This window comes from Chiloscyllium plagiosum, chromosome 21 (genome assembly GCF_004010195.1).
Source record: "Chiloscyllium plagiosum isolate BGI_BamShark_2017 chromosome 21, ASM401019v2, whole genome shotgun sequence".
In the NCBI taxonomy this organism is placed as follows: Eukaryota; Metazoa; Chordata; class Chondrichthyes; order Orectolobiformes; family Hemiscylliidae; genus Chiloscyllium; species Chiloscyllium plagiosum.
This window is the reverse complement of record NC_057730.1, coordinates 16,176,452-16,202,790: the sequence shown is the minus strand read 5'-3', so window position 1 is coordinate 16,202,790 and position 26,339 is coordinate 16,176,452. Positions and strand designations below refer to the sequence as shown.

At 44.1% G+C, this 26,339-nt stretch overlaps 1 protein-coding gene across 1 annotated transcript in view; it reads right to left on the bottom strand.

Moving 5' to 3' along the window:
- Positions 1 to 26,339, bottom strand: part of syngr3a (synaptogyrin 3a) — an 81,970-nt gene that overhangs the window by 3,802 nt on the left and 51,829 nt on the right. The window contains exon 3 of the mRNA XM_043711328.1: positions 5,988 to 6,133. Within this exon, the coding sequence (XP_043567263.1) occupies positions 5,988 to 6,133 (146 nt within the window). The remainder of the gene's footprint in view (positions 1 to 5,987; positions 6,134 to 26,339) is intronic.

Sequence of the window (26,339 nt, the reverse complement as noted above, 5' to 3'; positions counted from 1 at the left end):
AGATCATTGTAATTTCTTTTTACAGACACTAAGTTGAAGGTTAGGTCATTGGTGCACTGAAAATAAATCAATGAGGAGATGGATTGAATAACGCAAAACACAAGGGGATTTTAGTTCTGTTCATGTGTGGAAACTCTTATCATACCTTCTATCTGACCAAGACAAACCATTAATACCACATTCAAATGTCAAATTTACATAAATATGCTTTATGAGCTCAAAAATTGAATTTTCAAATGATCACAATTTTTAAATCATGTTGATATGAAAAGCAATTCAATTGTACAGCAGTGAAATTGTCACAGGAATTCATTTTTAAATATTGCTTATTTTTCAGAGAAAACAATATCAGAATAAGACATTTATTGGGATGCTTGTCATTCTATCAAATCTAGAAGTCACATGACACCTGGTTATAGTCTAACAGGTTTATTTAAAATCACAAGCTTTGTCAGGTGACCAGACCAAGGAGCAGCACTCCAAAAGCTTGTGATTTCAAATAAACCTGTTGGCGTCATGTGATTTCTGACTTTGTCCACCCCAGTCCAACACCAGCACCTCCACAGCATAGCTGGAAAACATAGGGCAGATCAATACTAATGGGGGAAAGGACATGGAGAAATTACTAGATTAAAATAATATACATATGATTTTGTGTCCACAACTAAGCCACCCTGTCCAGTTGACCCTGAATTCTCCTCATCAAACCCTGCAAACTTGTGCCAGAGTTGGGAAAGGTGTTGAGCAGCACTCTGACAAAGATGTTCTCTCCAAATCGTGTCTTTCAGCCTGTCATCCTCAATGTGGCCAATACAATCCTTGGGTATGTCACGCTCAAGGACAGACCCTCCAAAAGTGGGAGCGCATTGAGGAGACAGTGATTCCTGGAGTTCACAACACGGACTCTGGACATCATAAAGTTTCACAGCATCAGGTTGAACATGGATGAAGAATGCTCCTGCTGATTACCATCCACTTTCCCTGCCCTTGGCCAGTTAGGACTGAGGTGAGGAGGAATTGCTTCACTTATCAACCAGTGCCTGAACTTTGAGACGGTCTTGCTGCATCTGAACATGCTTCAGTATCTGAGGAGTCATGAATGGTGCTGAACATCAAACAAAAACATCTGTAAACATACCCAGTTCTGACTGTATATAGACAACATTCAGGCCTGGGTTGATAAATGGTAAATAAATGTTTTTATCATACAAGTACCAAACGATGACCATCTTCAACGAGTGACAGTTTGAACACCTTCTCTTGATATTTAACACCAAATCTCCCACAATCAACATCCTAAGGTTTATTATTGACTAGAAAATGAACTGGATCAGCCATATATATATATATATATATATATAAAAATAATGACAAGAGCTGTTCAGAGGCTGAAAACTCTCTGGTAAGTAACTCACCTCCTGACTCCTCAAAAACTGTCCACTACGTGTGAGGCACACTTCAGGAGTGTGATGAGATAATTGGAGAAAGTGAGGCCTGCAGGTGCTGGAGATCAGAGTTGAGAGTGTGGTGCTGGAAAAGCACAGTAGGTCAGGCAGCATCTGAGGAGCAGGAGAATCGATGTTTCAGGCATAAGCCCTTCATCAGGAATCCTGATCAGGTTCCATTCCTGATGAAGGGCTTATGCCCGGAACATAGATTCTCCTGATCCTAGGATGCTGCCTGACCTGCTGTGTTTTTCCAGCACTACACTCTCAACTGTGACGAGATATTGTCCACTTTCCGAGTGAGTACTCGGATAACCAATTTCTTGATTGGCAGTCTATTGGTGATATTATGCATTCACCCCCTCCACTGCTGGTAACACTGTGGCTGCAGTGTGTAATATAAACAAGATGTGCTGGAGCTGACTGTCAGAGCACATATGATGGCATCTCCCAAGCCTGTGACCTCTATCACTTGGAAACACAAGGGCAGCAACCGCATTAAAACAGCACCAACCCCTTGCAGCGGTTCTGATTGGGAAATATGTGACCATTCATTCACTGTTGCTGGGTCATAATCTGGAACTTCAGCCCAACACTGTACAGACTGCAAGAGTTCAAGAGGATTGGCCAGCATCACTTTGTCAATGTAACTAGTGATGGGCAATGCTGGCTTAGCCAGTGACAAACATACCCTGTGGACAACAGTTTCTGATAAAAAGCTGCCAAACCTAAACTAAGCCATTCCAGTTTCATGCTTAAACTATTTAAAAGAAACTGATGAAGATTTGAAACCAATCGGGGAAATGACATGTAGAAATTACTAGATTAAAAACATACAATTCTGTGTCCCTGACAAAGAGACCCTGTCCGAATTCCCCTGGCCAAACTTGTTTCAAAATTGGGGGCATAGTGGCACAGTGGTTAGCACTGCTGTCTCACAGTGCCAGAGGCCCGGGTTCAATTCCCACCTCAGGCAACTGTCTGTGTGGAGTTTGCACATTCTCCCTGTGTCTGCGTGGGTTTCCTCCGAGTGCTCCGGTTTCCTCCCACAGTCCAAAGATGTGCAGGTTAAGTGAATTGGCCATGCTAAATTACCCGTAGTGTTAGGTGAAGGGGTAAATGTAGGGGAATGGGTCTGGGTGGATTGCTTTTCAGAGGGTCGGTGTGGACTCGTTGGGCCGAAGGGCCTGTTTCCACACTGTAAGAAATCTAATCTAATCAAATCATATCAGGCGGACAGGTTGAGCTTTGGCAAAGTGCTAAAAATAAAAATGATTATTCAATTATTTCCGATTCCAGCATAAGGTAATAAGCTCATCCCAAATGGATAATTTATAGCACTTGAATCTTTATTACATGTGATTTAATTACAATCATCCATTGTGAATGACATTCATAGAATCCCTGCAGTGTGGAAACAGGGCATTTGGCCCAAAGGGTCCACACCGACCCTCCAAAGAGTATCCCACCCAGGACCATTCCCCTACTCTTTTGCATTTTCCCCTGACTAATGCAACTAACCCACACATCCTTGTGACACCATGGGCAACTTCCCAGGGTGGGAAAAGCCTGCACATCTTTGGATTGTGGGAGGAAACCCGTGCAGACATGGGGAGAATGTACAAACTCCACACAGACAGTCGCCCGAGACTGGAACCAAACCCAGGTCCCCAGCACTGTGAGGCAGTAGTGCTAACCACTGAGCCACCATGCTCCCAATTCTTCCAATATTGTGGGAGTTATTAACACAGAACTATGAAAATAAAGACAAGCCCCTTGTTTTCTTTTCCTTCTCACAGGTAAATTCCAAAATCATTTAGAGGAAGTCTGATGTGGCTAAGTTGGTGTTTCAGCTCACAAGAAATGAGGTCAGCCCAATTGTAGAATGTGTTAAAAAACAAGCTTTCGAGACAATTAAAATTAAGCGTCTGGGTTAGGCAGGATATCAGGCACTGAGCAGCTCATTACCTGGTCTCATTAGAGCACTGAATGAAGTAAGTTGTTATTAATATTTTAAAGATTATTATCTCATGTGTTAATGCCATTAAAATGATCTGCTGTAAGGGACAGAGAGTCATCAGTTTTGTAAAGATGGGTCTACACTTGTGCAGATGGTGGTACAAGCCTTTCAACATCTTCCACAAATCCTACATTTTTAAATTTGTCGAAGGCAAAGAGAGTCAGGTAACCCTGAAAATGAAATGTAATGCAATAATAGGTATCAATTCCAAATAACAGAAACATATAGATATTACGCACGCTCATGCATTTGTTGTGACTCTATTTTGATCTTAAGTTCCAACTTTTTTTTAACTTCTCAAAATGCGCATAAATTGCAGATTCTGTAAAATGACTCTGCGTTGAAGAAAAATGACATGAAATAAGCCAGCTGTTTAAGGGCTGAATCTTATTTGATTCTTTTTTTTTTGTACAACAAGACCACAAACCCCAGGAACCCCATCCAGGAGAAAGATATAAATAGAAAGCAGGAGACAACAGCTTCACTTCACTTGGAGGTTGCCACTGATGATGTTACCTAGCTAGGTAATGAAATGTTTGGATATCAAACCTACAGCTCAGCGAGCAAACCTACACCCTAAACTGTAAAATGTGGGATGAGAAGTAGGCCATTCAGCCCATTCATTCCGCACCATCACTCAATGAGATCATAGCTGATCTGGTAATCTTCAATTTCACTTGCCTGCTTTTCCCCTACAATCCTTGATTCCTTCCCAATTAAAAATCCGTCCAACTCAGCCTTAGATATACTAATGAACCAGTCTTGACAGCTGTCTGGAGGAAAGAATGCCCAGATTCATTACCCTCTGGGAGAAGAAGTTCCTCCTCACCCCTGTCCTAACTTGGTGACCCCCTTGCTCTGAGATTCTATCCTCTGGTCCTAGATTCTCACACAAGGTCAAACAACCTCTCTGCATCTACCCCTTTACGTTCTCGAAGAATCACAAATGTTTTAATGAGGTTGGCGCTCATTCTTCAAAACCAATTCAGGCACAAATACTCAATCATTCAAAAGAAAAGACCTCCATAACCCAGGATCAATCAACTGAACCTTCTGTGGATTGTGTACAAATGGCAATAAATCTTTCCTGAGATAAGGGGACCAAAACGGTTTATAGTTTCCCAGCTGAGGCCTGATTAGTGACTTGCTCAGCTTTAGCAAGACTTCCCTATTTTTAGGCTCCATTCCCTTTGAAATAAAGGCCAACATTCCATTTGCTTATCCTACCAGCTGGAGGCTAATTTTTAATGAATCATGCAGAAGGACCCCAAAATCCCTCAAGGTTACAGCTTTGTGTACTCTTTCTTCATTTAAATAATGTTCAACTCCTCTATTCTTCCTGCCAAAATGCAAAACCTTATATTTTCCCACGTTATACTAATGATAGTTTTAGGATAAGGGGTAACAGACTTAAAATTGAGATGAAGAGAAATTACTTTTCTCAAAGGGTAATTCACTATCCCAAAATGCATTGGGTGCTGGGCCATGGAGTGAATGACAGAGGCAGGCAGATATTTAATTAGCAACGTGTCAAAGGTGGTACAGTGGGGTTGAGGCCAAGATGGGATTGGCCATGATCATATAGAATGTCAGAGCAGGCTGAAGGGGTTGAATTGCCAACTCCTGCTCCCAGTTCTTCTTGATAGCGCTGTTAAGGCGACATATGGTGTGTTAGGTTTCATTTGTAGAGGGACTGAGTTCCGGAGCCGCAATATCATGCTGCAACTATACAAAATGCTAGAGCGGCCACACTTGGAATATTGTGTATAGTCCTGGTTGCCATATTGCGGGAAGGATGTGGAAGCATTGGAAAAAGTGCAGAGGAGATTTACCAGGATGTTGCCTGGTCTGGAGGGAATGTCTTATGAGGAAAAGCTGAGGGACTTGCGTCTGTTCTCATTGGAAAGAAGAAGGCTAAGGGGGGATTTGATAGAGACATACAAGATGATCAGAGGATTAGATAGGGTAGACAGTAAAAGTCTTTTTCCTAGGATGATGACGTCAGCTTGTACAAGGGGACATAACTACAAATCGAGGGGTGATAGATTTAAGACAGATGTCAGAGGTAGGTTCTTTACACAAAGAGTGGTAAGGGTGTGGAATGCCCTACCTACTAATGTAGTCAACTCAGCTACATTAGGGAGATTTAAGCAATCCTTAGATAAGCACATGGATGATTTTGGGACAGTGTAGGGGGACGAGCTGAGAATAGTTCACAGGTCAGCGCAACATCGAGGGCCAAAGGGCTTGTTCTGTGCTGTATTGTTCCATGTTCTTTACCATACAGAGTGTCGTACTATCCAACTCTCAGTCGCTTTTCCTGTGAGCACTTCAAAACCAACGTTTAACAAATTTTGAGAGACGACTGCAGAACTTAAGGGGCATAAAAGTCAGAGTACAATAAGGAACGAGCATGTGGATTCCCTGCCACGTTTTGACAGGATAGGCAGGAGCACAGTTTTACCTTCAGATGGTGAGTGGACTCAGAATACACGGGACCGGGAATACTTGGCAGGACTTACCCAGGACAAAATGGAAAAGAAGGAGAAGGCGATGGCAGCTCGGGCAGCGTCAGCACCTTGGTTAAGGGGAAGGTCTTCCAAAGAAGTGATCTGCCATTGGTTTTCCAAAAAACAGAAGCCTACAAACCACAAGAACGTCCACAGTCCTGAAATAGAATTTAAAGAAGAGAAAGATTAATGAGGAACTGAATAATTTGCATGAGCACTTTTGGCTTTTGCTGTTGGCACAGTTTGATGGGTGTTGGGCCTGCCTTGCCGAGTGCCGCCACAGAAGTGTTATTGACTGATGTGCAGTCACAGGGCATACATGTCAGTGTCACTGCAGCTCAGTGCTGTCATTTCCATCTCTGTGAGAGAAGCTTGCGGACTCCAGTCCTGATTCAAGATAAAACATATTATAATCTATCCCTTATGTATTAATCAGTAGAGCAAGGGGAGACAGTGATGCAGTGGTATTGTCAATCACCTGACTGGTCTGGTTTAAACATGACTACCGAACCACAGCAGTGTGGTCATCTCCAAACTGCCCTCAGAAATGGGCAAACTCAGTTTAAAGGCAATCAAATGTTGCCCTTGGCAACAATGCCCTCCTCCCACGAAAGAATAAATAAAAGCTGCTGCATTCCTTTTCGTACCAGACTCTCTCAGCAAGCTATTCATTAATTTGTCCAATGCTCAGTTTCTGCTTATTCCATTCATAATCTGTCAAATATTTTTCTTAATGAGCAAGTACCTTTCTCTGATATCCAAAACCACACTCCCAAACTCTCCTCAATCTGGTTCTTTTTGTCTCAGAATTAGGATCGGTAGTGGTTCTATTGGTGAGTTTTGAGAAGATTTGTAGCTCAGGTTGAGGTTCTGGATGTAAGTTTGCTCACTGGAAGGTTCGTTTTCAGACATTTCGCCACCATACTAAGTAACGTCTTCAGTGAGCTTCCAAATGAAGCACTGGTGGTGTAGCCCACTTTCAATTTATATGCTTGAGTTTCCTAGGATTGGTGATGTCATTTCCTGTGGTGATGTCAATTCCTATGGCAATGTCATTTCCTGTTCTTTTTCTCAGTGGGTGGTAAATGGGATCCAAGTCAATGTGTTTGTTGATAGAGTTCCAGTTGGAATGCCATGCTTCTAGGAATTGGCGTGCGTGTCTCTTTTTGGCTTGTCCTAGGATGGATGTGTTTTCCCAGTCGAAGTGGTGTCCTTCCTCATCCATACGTAAGGATACTAGTGAGAGTGGGTCACGTCGTTTTGTGGCTAGTTGATGTTTATGTATCCTGGTAGCTAGTGTTCTGCCTGTTTGTCCAATGTCCTACATTGGTCTATGATTATGGTGATTGCTTTCTGGAGTCAGTGGATGGAAGGCTGGACTGTGTGATGGGGATTTCTAAAGTTCCTAAAAATTGACAAACTGCGATCATCTTAAGCATTTGTCAAAATGTGAAAAGCAAATCTTTTCCCCATTAGGGATCACCACTGCACGCTTAAAATCCAGGAATTACTTGCCAATATTTATAGCAGTGATACATTCATGAGGCGTTCTTGTGTCGAACCTGACTGACTAAATACAGTACAAGTATGTTGTTAGAACAAGGACAAAGACAAACTGTAATTATAAGCCTACTCACAGATACATGTTTTAGAATAAACAGTGAATTATTTTAACAACAGTTATGCTCAAAATAAAAACAACAAGCTCATGTTAAACGGTGGCATGATTGGATCTTAACTGCCTACACTAACAGAATGGTTATTGTCATAGAAGTGAGAGTTTTATATTGCATAGATTGAAATGTGGCTATGTATGGAACAAACGTTTTTTATCAGCTCTTAGGAAGCAAGATTTCTACTCCACATACATAGAGTCATACAGCACAGAAACAAACACGACAAACATAATTCCAAACCAAATGTGTCCCAACTGCCTGCTCCTGACCCAGATCTCTCCAAACCATCGAATGAAGGAGCAGCGCTCCGAAAGCTAATGCTTCCAATTAAACCTGTTGGACTATAACCTGGTGTTGTGCAATGTTTAACTTTGTACACCCCAGTCCAACACTGGCATCTCTAAATCATTTCCTATTCACGTACTTCACAATATTTAAAAAAAACATTTGGTAATTGTGGCCAAATCCACCACTTCCCCAGGAATTTCATTCCACATGCGAATCACCATCTGTGCAAATAAATGTCTTCTTTAAATCTCTCCCCTTAAAAATGTCAGAGTCCTGAAATCCTCCATGCTAGGGAAAAGACAACTACCATTAACACTAGGATTTTGCAGGGTTGACTGGGTAATTACCATGGGTCGGGAGTCACATGTAGGCCAGACCCGGTAGGACTCGCTGAAGAACGTCCCTCATCCACACACACACCATGAAACAGGATCACAGCTTAAGAGAAGCAAGGAATTCAAAACTTGGCTGAGGCAGTTATTTTGGGGCAAGATTAACATAATAATCGTAGAATAAAACCAGATGGTATGCCAATGTCCTCAAAGAAAGAAATCTGCCATCCTTAGCTGATCTGGTCTACATGTGACTCCAGATCCACAATAATTGTCCAATCAACACTGCAAAATCCTCTTCATTAACATCTGGGAAATGGTGTCAAAATCAGGAGACCTGTTCAGATGAATCGAGCAACTACCTGACAGAGCTACACTCACCAAATCCTACCTTACAATGTTCCCGACACCTCCATTACCATTCTTGGATGTATTGTTGATGCGAGGTGCCCGTGTTGATCTGGGTGGACAAAGTTAAAAACAAAATCGCACAACACCAGGTTTATTTAGAAGTACTAGCTTTCAGAGCACTGCTCCTTCATCAGCTAACTGTGGAGCAGCAGTTCTGGGATTTACATATTAATGAACTGAAACCTGCAACCCATTCTGAAAGATGAATGACTTAACAGCAATCTCAGTTTGTTCAATATATCATTTCAATTGCTTGACACTGTGATGTTTTGTTTTCAATTCTGTGTCTTATGATCCTGCCCCCACTAGTTACCTGAAGGAGCAGAGCTCTGAAAGCTAGTACTTCCAAATAAACCTGTTGGACTATAACTCTGTGCTGTGAGATTTTTAACTGAATATTTCCAGTTCCACTTGCAAGACAGACCTGCCAGAGGTGATGGAACTGACCAGAGGCAACGACCCTGTGAGTCCTCAATTTTGATTCCACAAAAGATGAATTCTTATGGTAACAGGTCAGCCTTGCATATGTTTATGATCCAGCCTCATCCCTGCTCCGTAGGGAAGAGGACAGATTCACTACATTCTGAAAAAAGAAATTCCTCTTCATCTGATAAATAGACAAAGTCTTTTCCCTGGGGTGGGGGAGTCCAGAACTAGAGGGCATAGGTTTAGGGTGAGAAGGGAAAGAGACCTAAGACCTTTTTCACGCAGAGGGTGGTACGTGTTTGGAATAATCTGCGAGAGGAAGTGGTGGAGGCTGATACAATTCCAACATTTAAAAGGCATCTGGATGGATATATAAATAGGAAGGAGTTGGAGCGATATGGACCAGGTGCTGGCAGGTGGGACCAGTTTGGGTTGGGATATCCGGTCTGCATGGACGAGTTGGACTGAAGGGTCTGTTTCCGTGCTGTACATCTCAATGATTCTGTGACTCTGCCTTAGATGAGCCACCCCTTACTTTGAAATTATGCCCTCTGGTCATAGACTTTACCACAAGGAGAATCTATTTTTTCACATCTATACTTAAGAATCTTAAATATTTCAATAAGGTGACCTCTCACTCTTATAAACTCCAGTGAGTCCAGGTCCAAATGCCTTAACATCTCCTCTTGAGAAAATCCTTCCATATCTTGAATCGTTCTTCTCTAGACTGCCTCCAATGCCGGTATATCCCCCCCACTTCCAAACTGTTCAGAGTATTCTAGGTGTGTTCTGCCGAGTGCCTTTTATAGTTTAGGCAAGGCTTGACAGTGTTTTTAATACTCCAGTTCCTTTTAAAATAAAAGGTCAATACTCCATTTGCATTGCCCATTACCAACTGAACTTGAATATTAGCTATTTGTGATTCATGAACAAGGATTCCCAAGTTCCTCAGTACTACAGCTTTCTGCAGGCTTCCTCCAGAAATTCTCGAATCACTGTTCAGGGATGTTAGTTATTGCACACCTCTAGAGCAGGTGCAACTTGAGCCTAAATCTTCTGACCTGACATTAGCACTGCAACACAAGAGCCCCATGCAGTCTTTCTCCAGCCAAACCATCTTCAGCTACTCCACCTATCAGCTTCCTTTCATCCTCAGGTCAGAAGTGGGGATATTTGCCATTGGTTGCACCAATGTTCAGCACTATTCGAGGCTACTTCTAGAGCAGTCCTTGCTTGCATGCAGAAAGGCAAGATCCAGACTGAGGCTGATAAGTGACAAGTAAATGTGCACCATACAAGTGCCAGGCAATGACCAACTCGAACAAGAGAGAATCTAACCATCTCCTCTTGATCTTCAATGGCACCACCATTGCTGTATCTTCCCATTATCAACATCCTGGTAACATAACTGGATAAATCATGTAAATATAAGAACAAAAGCAAATCTACTGTGAGGAAATCACATTCAACTTCAAAGTCTGTCCATCATTGAGCAGGCATTAGTCAGGACTGAATATTCTCTACTGGGTGCATTAACACTCTAGAAGCTCAACAATATCCAGGAGAAAGCACCAACTTGATCAGCACTCCATTGAAGATCTTCAGCATTCACTCTCTCCATCACCGTTAAACACTGGCTGCAGTGCCTAACAAGGTACACAGCAAGTAACTCAACACAGCTCCTTAGGAGGCACCTTCCAATCACATGACTTTCAGCACCTCGAAGGCCAAGGGCAGCAGATACATGGGAGCACCACCACTGGCAAGGTCCCCTGCAAGACATTCACCATCTTGACTTGGAAATATATCACTGTCCCTTCACTGTCATTGAGCCAAAATCCCGGAACTCCCTTGCAAAGGGTATTGTGGGTGTACCCATACCACATGGACTGAGACGACTTGAGAAACAGGCACCGGCATCTCAAGGACAAGTACTGGTGGGCAATACATACAGCCTTTCCAGCAAAGTTCAAAATTATGAATGAATTTTTAAATAGTGAATGAGTTATCATAACTATTTTGACTGGTTATGGGCAAATGAAACATCTTACTCCATTTGTTCCAGTTACATTCACCACATATAAAGAGGTTCAGCACTGTGACGGTTCTGATCATTGAAGAACAATCTAGAAGCCCAGATGAATATTTCAGTAAGACACACATTCAAATCCTCCCCTTTAAGTCTGCACTGGTCAAAAACAGCCCTCTATTTTAGTCCAATTTTCCAGCACTTGGCCCATAACCACGTATACCCTGGCATTGCAAGGACACATTTAAATGTCATTTCTGCCTCTACCACCCTTACAGGCAGTGAGTTCCAGATTCCCATCACTCCCTGGGTGAAAATGCTTTTCCTCACATCCCCTCTATACCTTCTTCCTCTTACCCTAAATCTCATCCCCTGGTCATCAATCTCTCCATCAAGGGGAAATGTTTCTTTTTCCACCCTGTCTATGCCCCACATCTCAATCATAGCCCCACCCCTCAGTTTTCTCCGCTCTAAGGAAAACAACCCGTCTCTCCAATTCCGCTTCATCATAGAAACTCTCCAGCCAGGCAACAGCCTGGTAAATCTCCTCTGCTTCCTGAAGGCCGCAAGACCAGGAAGGGATGCAGCAGACATTCAGAAACTAGCATTTCGAGGAGATTAATATTGACTCATTACAGTAAGGTGGAAGCTTTGTGGCACAGTTGGTAATGTCCCTGCCTCTCAGGCAGAAGTTCAGGATTCAAAGTTCACTCTCTGACTTGATGGCCAAGAAAGGGGTGTTAATAATGTAGCCAAAAAGGTCAGATATCAACTTGTGAATCCTTACTATGCACATCAATGGTAAGAGATCCAGGTCCACCGTATCAAACCATGACAGAACATTGTCAAGAATAACTGTGGAAAAACACCCTTTCATGGCATGGTACATGAAGAGAGAGTAATCTGGAAATGTTGCAATCCAGGGTATTGGAACAACAGGGGCTCTAAGAAACCGTGGGGGATTATGAAGAAACAATTGCAGTGATGTAATCTTCTATCAAAGTACTGTTATGGTCTGCCTGCGGTGAGGAAATATTCTTGTTTATTTGGTTTCCAGTCCTGTAGAATCCTGCTGTCTGAAGCTCCCCTTGCTGTTGAACATTTTGCCACTGGTCTCAGTATCAGTTGGAGCTTAGAGTAGAGCGGCAGTCTATGTGGGTTGAGTGGGAGACGTCACAGCCAGGAAATGTCAGGAGCAGCTGAGCACACAGTAGTGCCTAACTCTATCGACCTCACTGTGGCTCAGACACCTTTTGGTCTCAATGTGAACATGTAACATTTCCTGTGATTACCTGCAGTGAGAGACTTCCAGAGCTCACTCATCTCCCTGGAAAGGGGAGGAAAGGCTCTGATCAGATTGTAAAGACATTGCTGCGCAGAGGGATTAGTGTAGATAGCGAGTACGCAGCACTTACTAACATAAATCATAACACGACCATCAAAGTCTAAGTTCAATTTGTGCCACCATTAGCACAAATTCCCATGCCAACCCCAAGCAGCATACCCAAAAGAGGAACTGTGCCCATCTGCCTCCTTTAAAAAGGAGAAAATAGTATAAAAAAAATCCTTGAGCAGACTTGGACCTCAGACAAGTCCTATTCACATAGTCTGGCTAGAATCATAGCGTCATACAGCATGGAGACAGACGCTTCAGCCCAACTCATCCAAGTTTCACAAACTAAGCTAGTCCCACTTGCCTGTGTTTGGCCCATACCCCTTTAAACCTTTCCTGTTCTTGAATCTATCCAAATGTCTTTTGACTGTTGTAACTGTACCTGCATCTGCCACTTCCTCTGGCAGTTCATTCCACATATCAACTAGCCTCTGCGTGAAAAAGTTTCCCTCATATCCCTTTTAAATCTTTCTCCTCTCACCTTAAAAATATGCCCCTTAGTTTTGAACTCGCCTATCCTAGGGAATTTATCTTTGCTATTGACCTTATCTATACCCCTCATGATTTTATAAACCTCTACCAGGTCACCCCTCAACATCCTATCCTCCAGAGAAAAAAGTTCCAGCCTATCCAGCCTCGTTTATAACCCAAACCCTCCAGACCCAGCAACATCTTGGTAAATCCTTTCTGAACCCTTTTCAATGTAATAATATCCTTCCTATAGCAGGCAAACAGAACCGTACACAGTACTCCAGAAGAGGTCTTGCCAACGTCCTGTACAACCGCAACATGATGTCACAACAGAGGTCTGAGCAATGAAGACAAGTGTGCTAAACACCTTCTTAACCACCCTGTCTACCAGTCACTCAACTTTCAAAGAACCACGTACCTGAATCCCTCGGTCTCTTTTCGACAACATTACCCAGTGCTCTATCATTAATTGTATAAGTCCTGCCCTTGTTTATTTTACCAAACTACAGTACCTTACATTTATCCAAATTAAACTCCATCTGCAACACTTCAGCCCATTCACCCAATTGATTAAAATCTCTTTGTAATCTTCTATAACTTTCTTCATGGTCAACTACACCACCAATTTTGGTGTAATCGGCAAACTTACTAACACAATGCCTCCAAAATTCTCTTCCAAATAGTTTATATAAATGACAAAGAACAGTGAACCCAGCACCGATCTCTGCAGAACACCGCTGGTCACAGGGCACCAAGCTGAAAACCAATCCTCCACCACCACCCTCTGTCCCCTACCATGATTCCAGCTTTGTGTCCAATTGGCAAGCTCTCCTTGAATCTCATGAGATCTAACTTTATTAATTAGTCTATCATGTGGAACCTTGCCAAAGACTCAACTAAATTCTGTGTACAGAATGCCTACTGTTCTGCCCTCATCAATCTTTTTGGTTATGTCTTCAGAAAGCTCAATCAAATTTTTTAGACATGATTTCCCATGCACAAAGCCATGCTGACGAACCTGTTCAAATGCACGTAAAGCCTATCTCTCAGAATCCCCTCCAACAACTTATGAAGTGGTGGAGGCTGGTACAAGTGCAACATTTAAATGGCATCTGGATGGGTATATGAATAGGAAGGGTTTGGAGGGGTATGGGCCGGGTGCTGGCAAGCGGGACGAGATTAGGTTGGGATATCTAGTCAGCATAAATGAGTTGGACCGAAGGGTCTGATTCCATGCTGCACATCTCTATGACTCTAAATACCGAGGAAAGACATTTGTTTAGTATTGCTCCCATCTTCTGAGGTTCAATACGTTGACAACCTCACTGATCCTTAAAGAACCCTGTTCTCTCCCTGATTGCTCTTTTGCTGTTAATGGACTTGTAGAATCTCTTTGGACTATCCTTAGCCTTGGCAGATAAGGTTCTCTCATTCTCAGTGTCTTTGGTTTTGAGTCTTACAGGAGCTCAGGAGAGGAAAATGGAAGGTTCTTGCTCAAGGACAGGACTTATTGGAAACTGTCAGTGTGATCTTGTTACTGTGCAGTCTTCAGATCAAGACATAATATAGATTAGATTAATTGAGAACAATCCAAGCTCCTGACAGTCAGAATCATTCAGCACTCTGAGCATATGAACTCGGAGCAGGGATTAGCAATTCAGCCCCCGGAGTCCACACCGCCATTTAATACGATTATGGCCGATCTCATCTCAGCCTCAACTCCACTTTCCTTCCCTCCATAACCCTTCAACCCATTACGAGTTAAAACTGCGACTCTCTCCACCTTAAATTTACCAATGTCCCAGCATCCACTGCACTCCGGAATAGTGAATGCCACAGATTGACAACACTGTGAGAGAAGTAATGTCTCTTCATCTCTGTTTTAAATCTTCAACCCCCTATCCTAAAACCAGAACCTCGCATTCTAGACTGCTCCACTACAAAGAAACACCGTCTCTATGTCTACTCCGTCAGTCCCCTTTCATGTCTATGTATGTCCATATGATCTCCTCTCAGCCCTCTAAACAGTTCTATGCCAAGTGTTGCAGGTCAAAATGATTTGAGACTTCAGAAAGCAGGAATAGGCAGCTGGATTGAGAATGTATCAGTGTTCATTGGCTAACATTAACAGAAACTCTTAGCATATTTGTTAAGCATTGACGTTCTGCTAATTCCATTCTTTTTCAGCATAATTCAGGGGTGGTGTGGTGGCTCAGTGGCTAGCACTGCTGCCTCATAGCATCAGGAACCCGGGTTCGATTCCCTCAGCTGACTGTCTATGTGGAGTTTGCACATTCTCCCCGTGTCTGCGTGGGTTTCCTCCAGGTGCTCCGGTTTCCTTCCACAATCCAAAGATGTGCAGGTTAGCTGAATTGGCTATTCTAAAGTGCCCATAGTGCTCAGGGATGTGTTGGTTAGGTGCAGGGGTAAATGGAGAATAGGGCAGGGGAATGGGTCTGGGTGGGATACTCTTTGGAGAGTCGGTGTGGACTTGTTGGGCTGAAGGGCCTGTTTCCACACTGCAGGGATTCTATAATTCTAATTCATAGTGATCTATTGAAGGAATCAGCTTCCTAATTTAAATTGGTGGAGTCTTATAGCCTGATGGGTGGGGGGGGGGGGGGGGGGGGGTAATTGTGTAGGTGACCCAATGCCTGATGGAAAGTCACAAACCCAAACTTACTCTCCATGGCTGCGTTGTTATTTTAATGGCCATTAGGCTGGCAAAATCTGGCGAAGGCAATGTGAGACCATATTTGGAAGAGAGGGGTGCAGGAAACATGCAAGAACATCTGTTGGGCACAGGGTGTACTCCCGTACAACGCCCCACCCCCAAACCCCTCTGGCCTCCCCACAGCTTGAAACAAGGCCACCAGGATAACAGCAATCCAATTTTACAGGCACGCAATCTTCCCAAGGCTTTTAACCGAACAAAATGACCCCACTGGAGAGTGGTAAACCACCCTGAGGCACATAGGGAGATGATGTTAAATGGCAAAAAGGCTTGGTTACAGAGCTGGGCTTGAAGGAGTGTCTTAAAGAGGGAAAGAAGATGAGAAAATGAGACAGAGAGGTGTAGGGAGGGCATTTCAGAGCTTGATACACAGGCTGAAGCACCATCAATTTAAACTGGCACAGTTGGCTGGTAAACAGGCATAATAACTGATTTAAACAACTGAGAGTTCCTAGTGTGATGTTGAGATCTTAAAACCCTCTGTCTATATATTGCAATGGATTTGCTGTGTGTGGCAAATATATTGTGATGAACGATGAACGTAGTTTGCTCAGTTGCATGTAGCAACATAAGAACAAGAAGCAACAGAGGCCACTTGGCCCTTTAAGACTGTACTGTCAGTCATTCAATAAGGTCATGATTATAGTTTCTATTCTACATTCCTGATTATCCCCGATAATCTTTCATTCTCTTGGTAATCAAGAATCTATTTAGCTCTGCCTCAAAGATATTCAAAGATTCTGCATCCAAAGCATTTGAGGAAGAAAATTCCAAAGACTCTCACTCCTCAAAATTTAAATGTTTCCTCATCTCTGCTTCAAATGGGTACCCCTTATTTTTAAACTATGACCCCCTAGGCCTAGATTCTCCCAGAAGAGGAAACATCCTTTCCACATGCACCGGGTCAAGTCCCCTCAGGATATTATATAGTTCAATTAAATCACCACTGAGTCTTGTAAACTCCAGAAGATACAGGCCTAGCCTTTCCTCACAAGGCAACCAGCTTACTCCAGGTATTAATTAGGCAAATCTTCTCTGAAGTGCAGCAATCATGATAAACGCAATGAGGATGTCCCCAATGACCAGGGACTAGGGGGTCACAGTCGAAGGATACAGGATGGGCTCTTTAGGACCGAGATGAGGAGAAATTTCTTCACCTAGAGTGTGGTGGGTCTGTGGAATTCACTGCCACAGAAAGCAGTTGAGACCAAAACATCGAATGTTTTCAAGAAGCAATTAGATATAGTTCTTAGGATTAGGAGGTATAGGGAGAAAGGCACGGGTAAGAGCATATGGAGTTGGGTGATCAGCCAGGATCATACTGAATGGTGGTGCAGCCAAAGGGCTGAAAGTCCTATTCCTGTTTCCTCTCTTCTATGTTTCTATCAAAATGGCATGAGCCGACTAGAGTTTTGATTGGGATGGGGTGGGGGATTACACCCCAGATTTTTATCTCAGATATTGACCGCATTCCTGACATTTCAAACAGTTTCTCGCTTTTGTTTACCATTCCCACCTCTGCAGCTTTTATTGGGAATTATGAGTTACCTCAATTAGGACCAAGAAAATCTGGAGATTCCCCAGACAGCTGGCTTTGACACCAATGTCGTTTAAAGCCAGAAAGGGACTGGTTCAGTCAAGCTCTGAAAGCTCTGGCGCTGATTCAGCTGGGAAGCAGTGCAGTGGCTACAAGTTTTGGCCAAGCCCAATAGAATAGGACAGGTCACAGTCCGTTACCCCATGAAGGGAGCTCCAAACTTTTCTAGCATTGTACTGAACTTTTATGACTATTTGATCAGACTCTATTCCATCTGAAACTCTTTTCACCACTTCGAATTGCTGCTAGAACAATGAATGGCTTATTAATTATCATACTTTTATTACACTGTAATTTGTACACCACCTTGCCGACTGTCCTGATGTCAGGAATTATTGTGCTGTCTTGTCTGTTTTGCACTTTATGCCACCCTGCGTATGATTGTGGAGTTTGTGCTGTCCATGTAGCACATCAGTCATAGAGTCATAGTCATAGTCATAGTCATAGAGACGTACAGCATGGAAACAGACCCTTCGGTCCAACACGTCCATGCCGACCAGATATGCCAACCCAATCTAGTCCCACCTGCCAGCACCTGGCCCATATCCCTCCAAATCCTGCCTATTCATATACACATCCAAATGCCTTTTAAATGTTGCAATTGTACCAGCCTCCACCACTTCCTCTGGCAGCACATTCCATGCACGTACCACCCTCTGCGTGAAAATGTTGCCCCTTAGGTCCCTTTTATATCTTTCCCCTCTCACCCTAAACCTATGCCCTCTAGTTCTGGACTCTCCGACCCCAGGGAAAAGACTTTGTCTATTTACCCTATCCAGGCGCCTCACAATTTTGTAAACCTCTATAAGGTCACCCCCTCAGCCTCTGCTACTCCAGGGAAAACAGACCCAGCCTGTTCAGCCTCTCCCTTTAGCTCAAATCCTCCAACCTTGGCAACATCCTTGTAAATCTTTTCTGAACCCTTTCAAGTTTCACAACATCTTTCCAATAGGAAGGAGACCAGAATTGCACGCAATATTCCAACAGTGGCCTAACCAATATCCTGTACAGCCGCAACATGACCTCCCAACTCCTGTACTCAATACGAAAGCATACCAAATGCCTTCTTCACTATCCTATCTACCTGCAATTCCACTTTCAAGGAGCCATGCAATCCAAGGTCTTTTTGTTCAGCAACACTCTCTAGGACTTTACCATTAAGTGTATAAGTCCTGCTAAGATTTGCTTTCCCAAATTAAACTCCATCTGCCACTTCTCAGCCCATTGGCCCATCTGGTCAAGATCCTGTTGAAATCTGTGGTAACCTTCTTTGCTGTCCACTACCCCTCCAATTTTGGTGTCATCTGCAAACTTACTAACTGTACCTCTTATGCTCAGATCCAAATCATTTAAGTAAATGACAAAAAGTAGAGGACCCAGCACTGATCCTTGTTGCACTCCACTGGTCACAGGCCTCCAGTCTGAAAAACAACCCTCCACCACCACCCTCTGTCTTCTACCTTTGAGCCAGTTTGAGATCTATTTTGCTAACCAGTCTCCCATGGGGAACCTTGTCAAATGCCTTACTGAAGTGCATACAGATCACATCTACCGCTTTGCCCTCATCAATCCTCTTTGTTACTTCTCCAAAAAACTCAATTAAGTTTGAGAGACACGATTTCCCATGCACAAAGCCATGTTGACTATCCCCAATCAGTCCTTGCCTTTCCAAATACATGTACATTCTGTCCCTCAGGATTCCCTCCAACAACTTGCCCACCACCGACGTCAGGCTCATTGGTCTATAGTTCCCTGGCTTGTCCTTACCACCCTTCTTAAACAGTACCACCACATTAGCCAAACTCCAGTCTTCCGGCACCTCACCTGTGACTATCGATGATACAAATATCTCAGCAAGAGGCCCAGCAATCACTTCTCCAGCTTCTCACATAGTTCTAGGGTCCTGAGGATTTATCCACCTTTATGCATTTCAAGACATCCAGCACTTCCACCTATGTAATATGGACATTTTGCAAGGTGACACCTATATCTTCAGTCTATATCTTCCATATCCTTTTCCACAGTAAATACTGATGCAAAATACTCATTTAATATCTCCCTCATTTTCTGCGGCTCCACACAAAGGCCATCTTGCTGATCTTTGAGGGGCCCTATTCTCTCCCTAGTTACCCTTTTGTCCTTAATGTGTTTGTAAAAACCCTTTGGATTCTCCTTAATTCTATTTGCCAAAGCTATCTCATGTCTCCTTTTTGCCCTCCTGATTTCCCTCTTAAGTATACTCCTACTTCCTTTATATTCTAAGGATTCATTCGATCTATCCTGTCTATACCTTACATATGCTTCCTTCTTTTTCTTAACCAAACCCTCAATTTCTTTAGTCATCCTGCATTCCCTATACCTATCAGCCTTTCCTTTCATCCTAATAGGAATATACTTTCTCTGGATTCTCATTATCTCATTTCTGAAGGCTTCCCATTTTCCAGCCATCCCTTTACCTGCGAACATCTGCCCCCAATCAGCTTTTGAAAGTTCTTGCCTAATACAGTCAAAAAATTTCTTGCCTTTCTCCAATTTAGAACTTCTGCTTTTAGATCTGGTCTAACCTTTTCCATCACTATTTTAAATCTATTAGAATTATGGTCACTGGCACCAAAGTGCTCCCCCATTGACACCTCAGTCACCTGCCCTGCCTTATTTCCCAATAGTAGGTCAAATCTTGCACCTTCTCTAGTAGGTACATCCACATACTGAATCAGAAAGTTGTCTTGTACACATTTAACAACTTCCTCTTCATCTAAACCCTTAACACTATGGCAATCCCAGTCTATGTTTGGAAAGTTAAAATCCCTTATCACAACCACCCCATTATTCTTACAGACAGCTGAGATCTCCTTACAAGTTTGTTTCTCAATTTCCCTCTGACTATTAGGGGGTCTATAATACAATCCCAATAAGGTGATCATCCTTTTATTATTTCTCAGTTCCACCCAAATAACTTCCCTGGATGTATTTCCGGGAATATCCTCTCTCAGCACAGGCGTAATGCTATCCCTTATCAAAAACACCACTCCCCCTCCTGTCTTGCCTCCCTTTCTATCCTTCCTGTAGCATTTGTATCCTGGAACATTAAGCTGCCAATCCTTGAGCCATGTTTCTGTTATTGCTATGATATCCCAGTCCCATGTTCCCCCTGAGTTCATCTGCCTTCCCTGTTAGACCCCTTGCATTGAAATAAATGCAGTTTAATTTATTAGTCCTACCTTGTCCCTACCTGCCCTGACTGTTTGAATCACTTCTGTTCTCAACTGTACCAGTCTCTTTCCTCACTATCTCCCTGGGTTCACCCCCCACCTTACTAGGTTTAAATCCTCCCGAGCAGCTCTAGCAAATCTCCCTGCCGGTATAGGAGTCCCCTTCCAATTTAGGTGCAATCCGTCCTTCTTGTACAGATCACTTCTACCACAAAAGAGATTCCAATGATCCAAAAATGTGACTCCTTCTCCCATACACCAGCTCCTCATTCATTTGCTGTATCTTCCTATTCCTGCCCTCACTAGCTCATAGCACCGGGAGTAATCCGGATACTACTCCTCTTGAGGACCTCCTTTTAAATTCCTCCCTAACTGTCTGTAATCTCCTTTCAGAATCTCAACCCCTTTTCCCTCCTCTATCATTGGTTCCAAAGTGGACAATGACCTCTTGCTGGCCCCTCTCTCCCATGAGAACATTCTGCACCCACTCTGAGACATCCTTGATCCTGGCACCAGGGAAGCAACACACCATTCTGATTTTTCACTGCTGGCCACAGAAACATCTGTCTGTACCTCAGACTAGAGAACCCCCTAACACAATTGACCTCTTGGAACCCGACGTACCCCTCGTTGCATGAGAGCCAGTCTCAATACTAGAAACTTGGTTATTTGTGCTATGTTCCCCTGAGAATCCATCACCCCCTACATTTTCCAAAACAGCATACCTGTTTGAAATGGGTATATCCACAAAAGACTCCAGCACTAGCTGCCTAACTCTCTTACCTTTCCTGGAGTTAACCCATCTATGTGACTGTATCTGAGACTTGCCCCCCCTTCCTCCTGGAGGAATGTTGTCTTGTTTTTAACTGTATCAGTTGTATATGGTAGAAATGACAAATAAAGCACCTCTTGACTTGACACTTGGAAGCCAGAGTCCAGAAGGTCAAAAGACAGGTTGCAGTCTGGATTATTAGGCCCCTGTTGGGTTAGAATTAGATATAAATGAATGATAAGCACAAGTCACTTGTTAGACCTCAGCTGGAGTGTAGTGTACAAATGCGGGCACCATACTACAGGAGAGCTTTTTTAATGGATTTTTTTATAGAATCCCTACAGTGTGGAAACAGGCTCTTCGGCCCCACAAGTCCACACTGACCCTTCCAAAGAGTAACCCACTCAGACCCATTCCCCTACATTTTACCTCTGACTAACGCACCTCAGCTGAACACTATAGGGCAATTTAGCTTGGCCAATCCACCCGAACCCCTGCACATCTTCAGACTGTGGGAGGAAACCTGCGCAGACACGGGGAGAAGATGCAAACTCCACACAGACAGTTGCCCGAGGCTGGAATCAAACCCGGGTCCCTGGCGCTGTGAGGCAGCAGTCCTAACCACTGAGCCACTGCGCCGCCCCTGAATTGTGCTGCCCCAAGTCACTTGTAAACCTCACCTCAGCTGGAGTGTTGTATACAATTGCGGGCACCATATTATAGGAGAGATGCGAATGTATTGGAGAAAGTGCAGAGGTGCTGTACAAGAATACTCCCAGCAATGAGAAACCTCGATGATGTGGATAGATTCAAGCAGTTGGGGCTGTTCTCCGTGGAGAGCGGAAGACTGACAGGTGATCTGATCGAGGTTTTCAATACCAATGAGCAGGCTGGGCAGAAAGGGAGAAACAAATGCTGCTCACAAAAGGAAAAAGAACACGAGGGCATTGAGTTAAAGTGATGTGCAATTGAAGCAAGGGTGTCATGAGAAAATACTTTTTCACACAGCGAGTAGTTGGATGGAGATGGTATGCGCAGGGTTACGGGAGGGAAAGGCAGTAGATCGACACTAGGGAACAGACCTTGAGCAGATACAATGGGCTGAATGGCCTCCTTCTATGTTGTAACAATTCCGTGATTCTGTGAACCTTAACACAGGGTGGGCTGCAAGCCATCCCTCTGAAGGTTCTGCAGTCAGGTCAATCTCTTAAGGAGGCCTCCTGGTGCCCTGTACATGGGACTCCCTTACCTCTCAGCTTGGAGGTGGTGTATCTCCATTGTGAAGGGCAGTCCCTCTCACTTACCCTCCATTGCACACGACTGCCCCTTTCCAACTGGAAGAGCTCTCAATGCTAACCACTGAGCCATCATGCCACCGTTGTCATTGAAAAGGTAAAGATTCTGGAGGGCTAGACAGGGTAGACACTGAGGGATGATGTCCACCCAGCAGATGGTAGACCTGCCCTCTGGGGGAAAATCACAAGGGGTTTCCCCACCCAGGACACTTGTCTCACCTTCCAACGCCCTCAGGGAAGATCAGGCCCCGTGTTTCCACAAGGGGCCTGAAGGTGGCTGTTGGGTCACAGCCAGTGAAAGGGATTGGGGTGGGGTATGTATCCAGGAAGCTTAACTCAGAGAAGCAGGCCCTGACAACCTGGCTACAGTACCAGCGGAAGGTCACGGCTCGCAAGCTTGTGGTCAAGGTTGGTGACTGTATCTCTGTGTGAAATCACTGCACCACCAACCAGTACCATGTCCCACTCATTGCTCAATGTACCACACACTCTTCCCTGAATGATCAGGACTTAGTCCAACAATGAAGTGCTCTACCTCTGCACACTTAGCAATGCTGTTAGCCTCACATCCACATGGCAGAGTTTCCACATCCTTCCAGATATTCAACAGGCACATCCTCCAAACTTCCTGCGACACTCCCAGACATTCCTTCTCTCACTCTCTCACTCTCTCTCAGCATTACACAACCTCAGATAACAGCATCAAATCAGTGGAGGGTAATCATAACTGAGCTCAAGCCAGGACAGTTTCCTCTTTGTCTTGGGACCAGCACTACCTGGGACTGTTACATGTGACACCCACTGAGACATTCAGCAAAGAAAAAGCAGAAACTCCAGGGACTAAAATCCAACAAATTCCCATGAGCTGACTGCTTATGCTCTCGGGATATAAAGTGATAGTTGCAGAGACAGGGGCATCACAGGCGTTGATTCTGCAAAATGATGGGAGGCTGAATCAATTGAGTTTGTTCTCTAGAACTTTGAGGACAAAGATGTGATCTCACAGAATCTCTACAGTGTGGAAGCAGGCCATTCAGCCCATTGAGTCCACACCAACCCTCTGAAGAGCATCCCACCCAGACCCACCCTCCCTATCCGAACAACTCCACATTTCCTACGACTAATCCACCTAACCTACACATCCCTGAATACTATGGGCAATTTAGCATGGCCAATCCACCCTAACCTGCACATCTTTGGACTGTGGAAGAAAACCAGGGCATCCAGAGGAAACCCACTCAGACACAGGGACAACATGCAAACTCAACACAGACAGTCGCCAGTGGATGGAATTGAACCCTGGGTCCCCAGTACTGTGAGGCAGCAGTGCTAACCACTGAGCCACTGTGCCACCATTCTCATTGAAACAGGCACAATTCTGGAGGGCTAGACAGGATAGACACCGAGGGGTGATGTCCACAGACATGTCAGCAGTCAAAGTTGTACATTAGTCACAGGAAAGTGGGTCTGGGTGGGTTACTCTTCAGAGGGTCGGTGTGGACTGGTTGGGCCGAAGGGCCTGTTTGCACACTGTAGGGAATCTAATCTAATCTAATCTTTTATTATCAATGCACTTCCACCTCCTGGTACCTTCTTGTTTGCCCTAAACATTGAATATCCTCGAACATTCAGTTCCCAGTTCTGGTCACCGTGCAGCCATTTTTCTGTAATGGCAATTGGATCATAGTCATGTATCTCCAGTTGTGCCTTTAGATCATCTACCTTGTGAATGCTGCATGCATATAGCTAGAGTGCCTATATTGTAGAATTCCTATGGTGTAAAGACAGACCATTCGGCCCAAGTTGTCCTCACTAACCCATTCCTCTACCCTGTAACTCTTGCATTTCCTATAGGTAACCCACCTAGCCTGCACATCCCTGAACACTGTGGGCAATTTAGTCTAGCCAATTCACCAAACCTGCACATTGTTGTCTTTTTGACGACATTTCGCTTTTGAAGTGTAATAGACGCTCGGCTTTGTTTCACCTGTCATCCAGTCTCCTTAGCAGCTTTTTGACTTCCTGCTACTAACTTTACCTCCGTCCAGTTTGGGTCACCCCTCAGGTTCCCATGGTCCATGTCTAAGTAATTTAGTTCCAGCTCATCAGCATTTAAACAAATCTCAGTGAGGATCCCAGTCCCATGAAGGTGTAACCCCTCCAGCATATACTGCCCCAGAACCAGTCCCAAATTCTTTACAAATCCAATGCCCTTCCTCCGACGTCACTTTTCCAGCCATGTATCCAATTGATCGATCCTCCTGCTCTTATGCTCACTTGTACGTTGCACTGGGTGTAACTCTGAGATCATTGCGCTTGATCTCCTGCTTTTTGATTTGCTTCCTAAATCCCTGAAAAGTACCTGCAGGACCTCACCCCTCTTCCTACTGATGTGGTTGGCACCTTGGTGGGGTCCACAATATCTGGCTGATTCTCCCTTGACAGCTATGGCTCTTCCATGACATCCTTGACCCTGGCACCAGGGAGGCAACATGCTGCCCTGGAATCATATTTATTGCCACAGAAACATTCATCTGATCCTCTGGTTCTGTAATTCCTGTCCAGAAAGCCAAAACTGTATCAAGGAAAAAAAAAAACGAGAGACAGGGAAAGGATATAAAAAAATGGCACGCTTCATCGCTGAAGTTATTAAACAATAAATATTCCCTTGCCGACACCCAGATGGGCTTGCAGATGCTGAGCTAAGCTGTAGGGGGCAGCTCAGTGCTTCATCTGTGACATCAAAGAAGAACCTACTCCCAGTGGAAATAACGTACAGAGTGTCTACGGAGAAGACAGCAAAATCGAGGGGCAGACACAGCTCTGTGACAGAGAGAAAGTGAGGTCTGCAGATGCTGGAGATCAGAGTCGTGAGTGTGTTGCTGGAAAAGCACAGCAGGTCAGGCAGCATCTGAGGAGCAGGAGAATCGACGTTTCGGGCCGGAGCCCTTCATCAGCTCTGTGACAAACCAATCCAATCTGGACGTTTTGCTGAAAGGAATCTATTCCTGTTACTTTTCTGGTCGCCATCTTGGCAGGCAGAGGGCTTGAGAGGCAAAGAGTAGGGGGGCAAGCAGGAATTGTGGAATGGAAGTCACAATCAGATCAGCCATGATCTTGTTGGATGGCAAAGCAGGCTCGCAGAGTTAAAGAATCTCCTTGTGCTGTTATTTCTCGTCGTCTATCAGAGTTACAGCTAGATGAGCCTTCTTGTTCCACTGCCTTCACTTCTCACACCTCAAGAACAGAACTGATTCATTCCACTGGTGCATTAGGGTTTCCAGTTAAAGCCAGATGGGAGTAATGATCAGAGCAGGGACTTTCCATTTTATAGCTGTCTGCTTCTCAATTAAAGAAATGCGTTAAAGTACAGTTTCCTTCTAGGGAAGTGAAACTTCATCAGATCCCGGGATAGAAACTGGCTTGCATTTTAGGTGGAAAATAGGTTAATATTATGTTAATAGGAGACAGCTAGGGTCCAGACCAAAGGTGCCACTGATCAACTCAGTTCGTTTACATACAAACATCCAAAGTGGGTGGAAGAGACCATTCGGTTAACTCAGTTGGCTGAACAGCGGATTTGTGATACAGAGTAATACTAACAGCTTGGGTTCAATCCCTGCACTGACTGAGACCACTGTGAAGGGCCCCATCTTCTCAACCTCATGTGGACACCCTCAAGTTAAACTCACCACCGATTCTCTCTCTCTAATAAGAGAACAACCCAA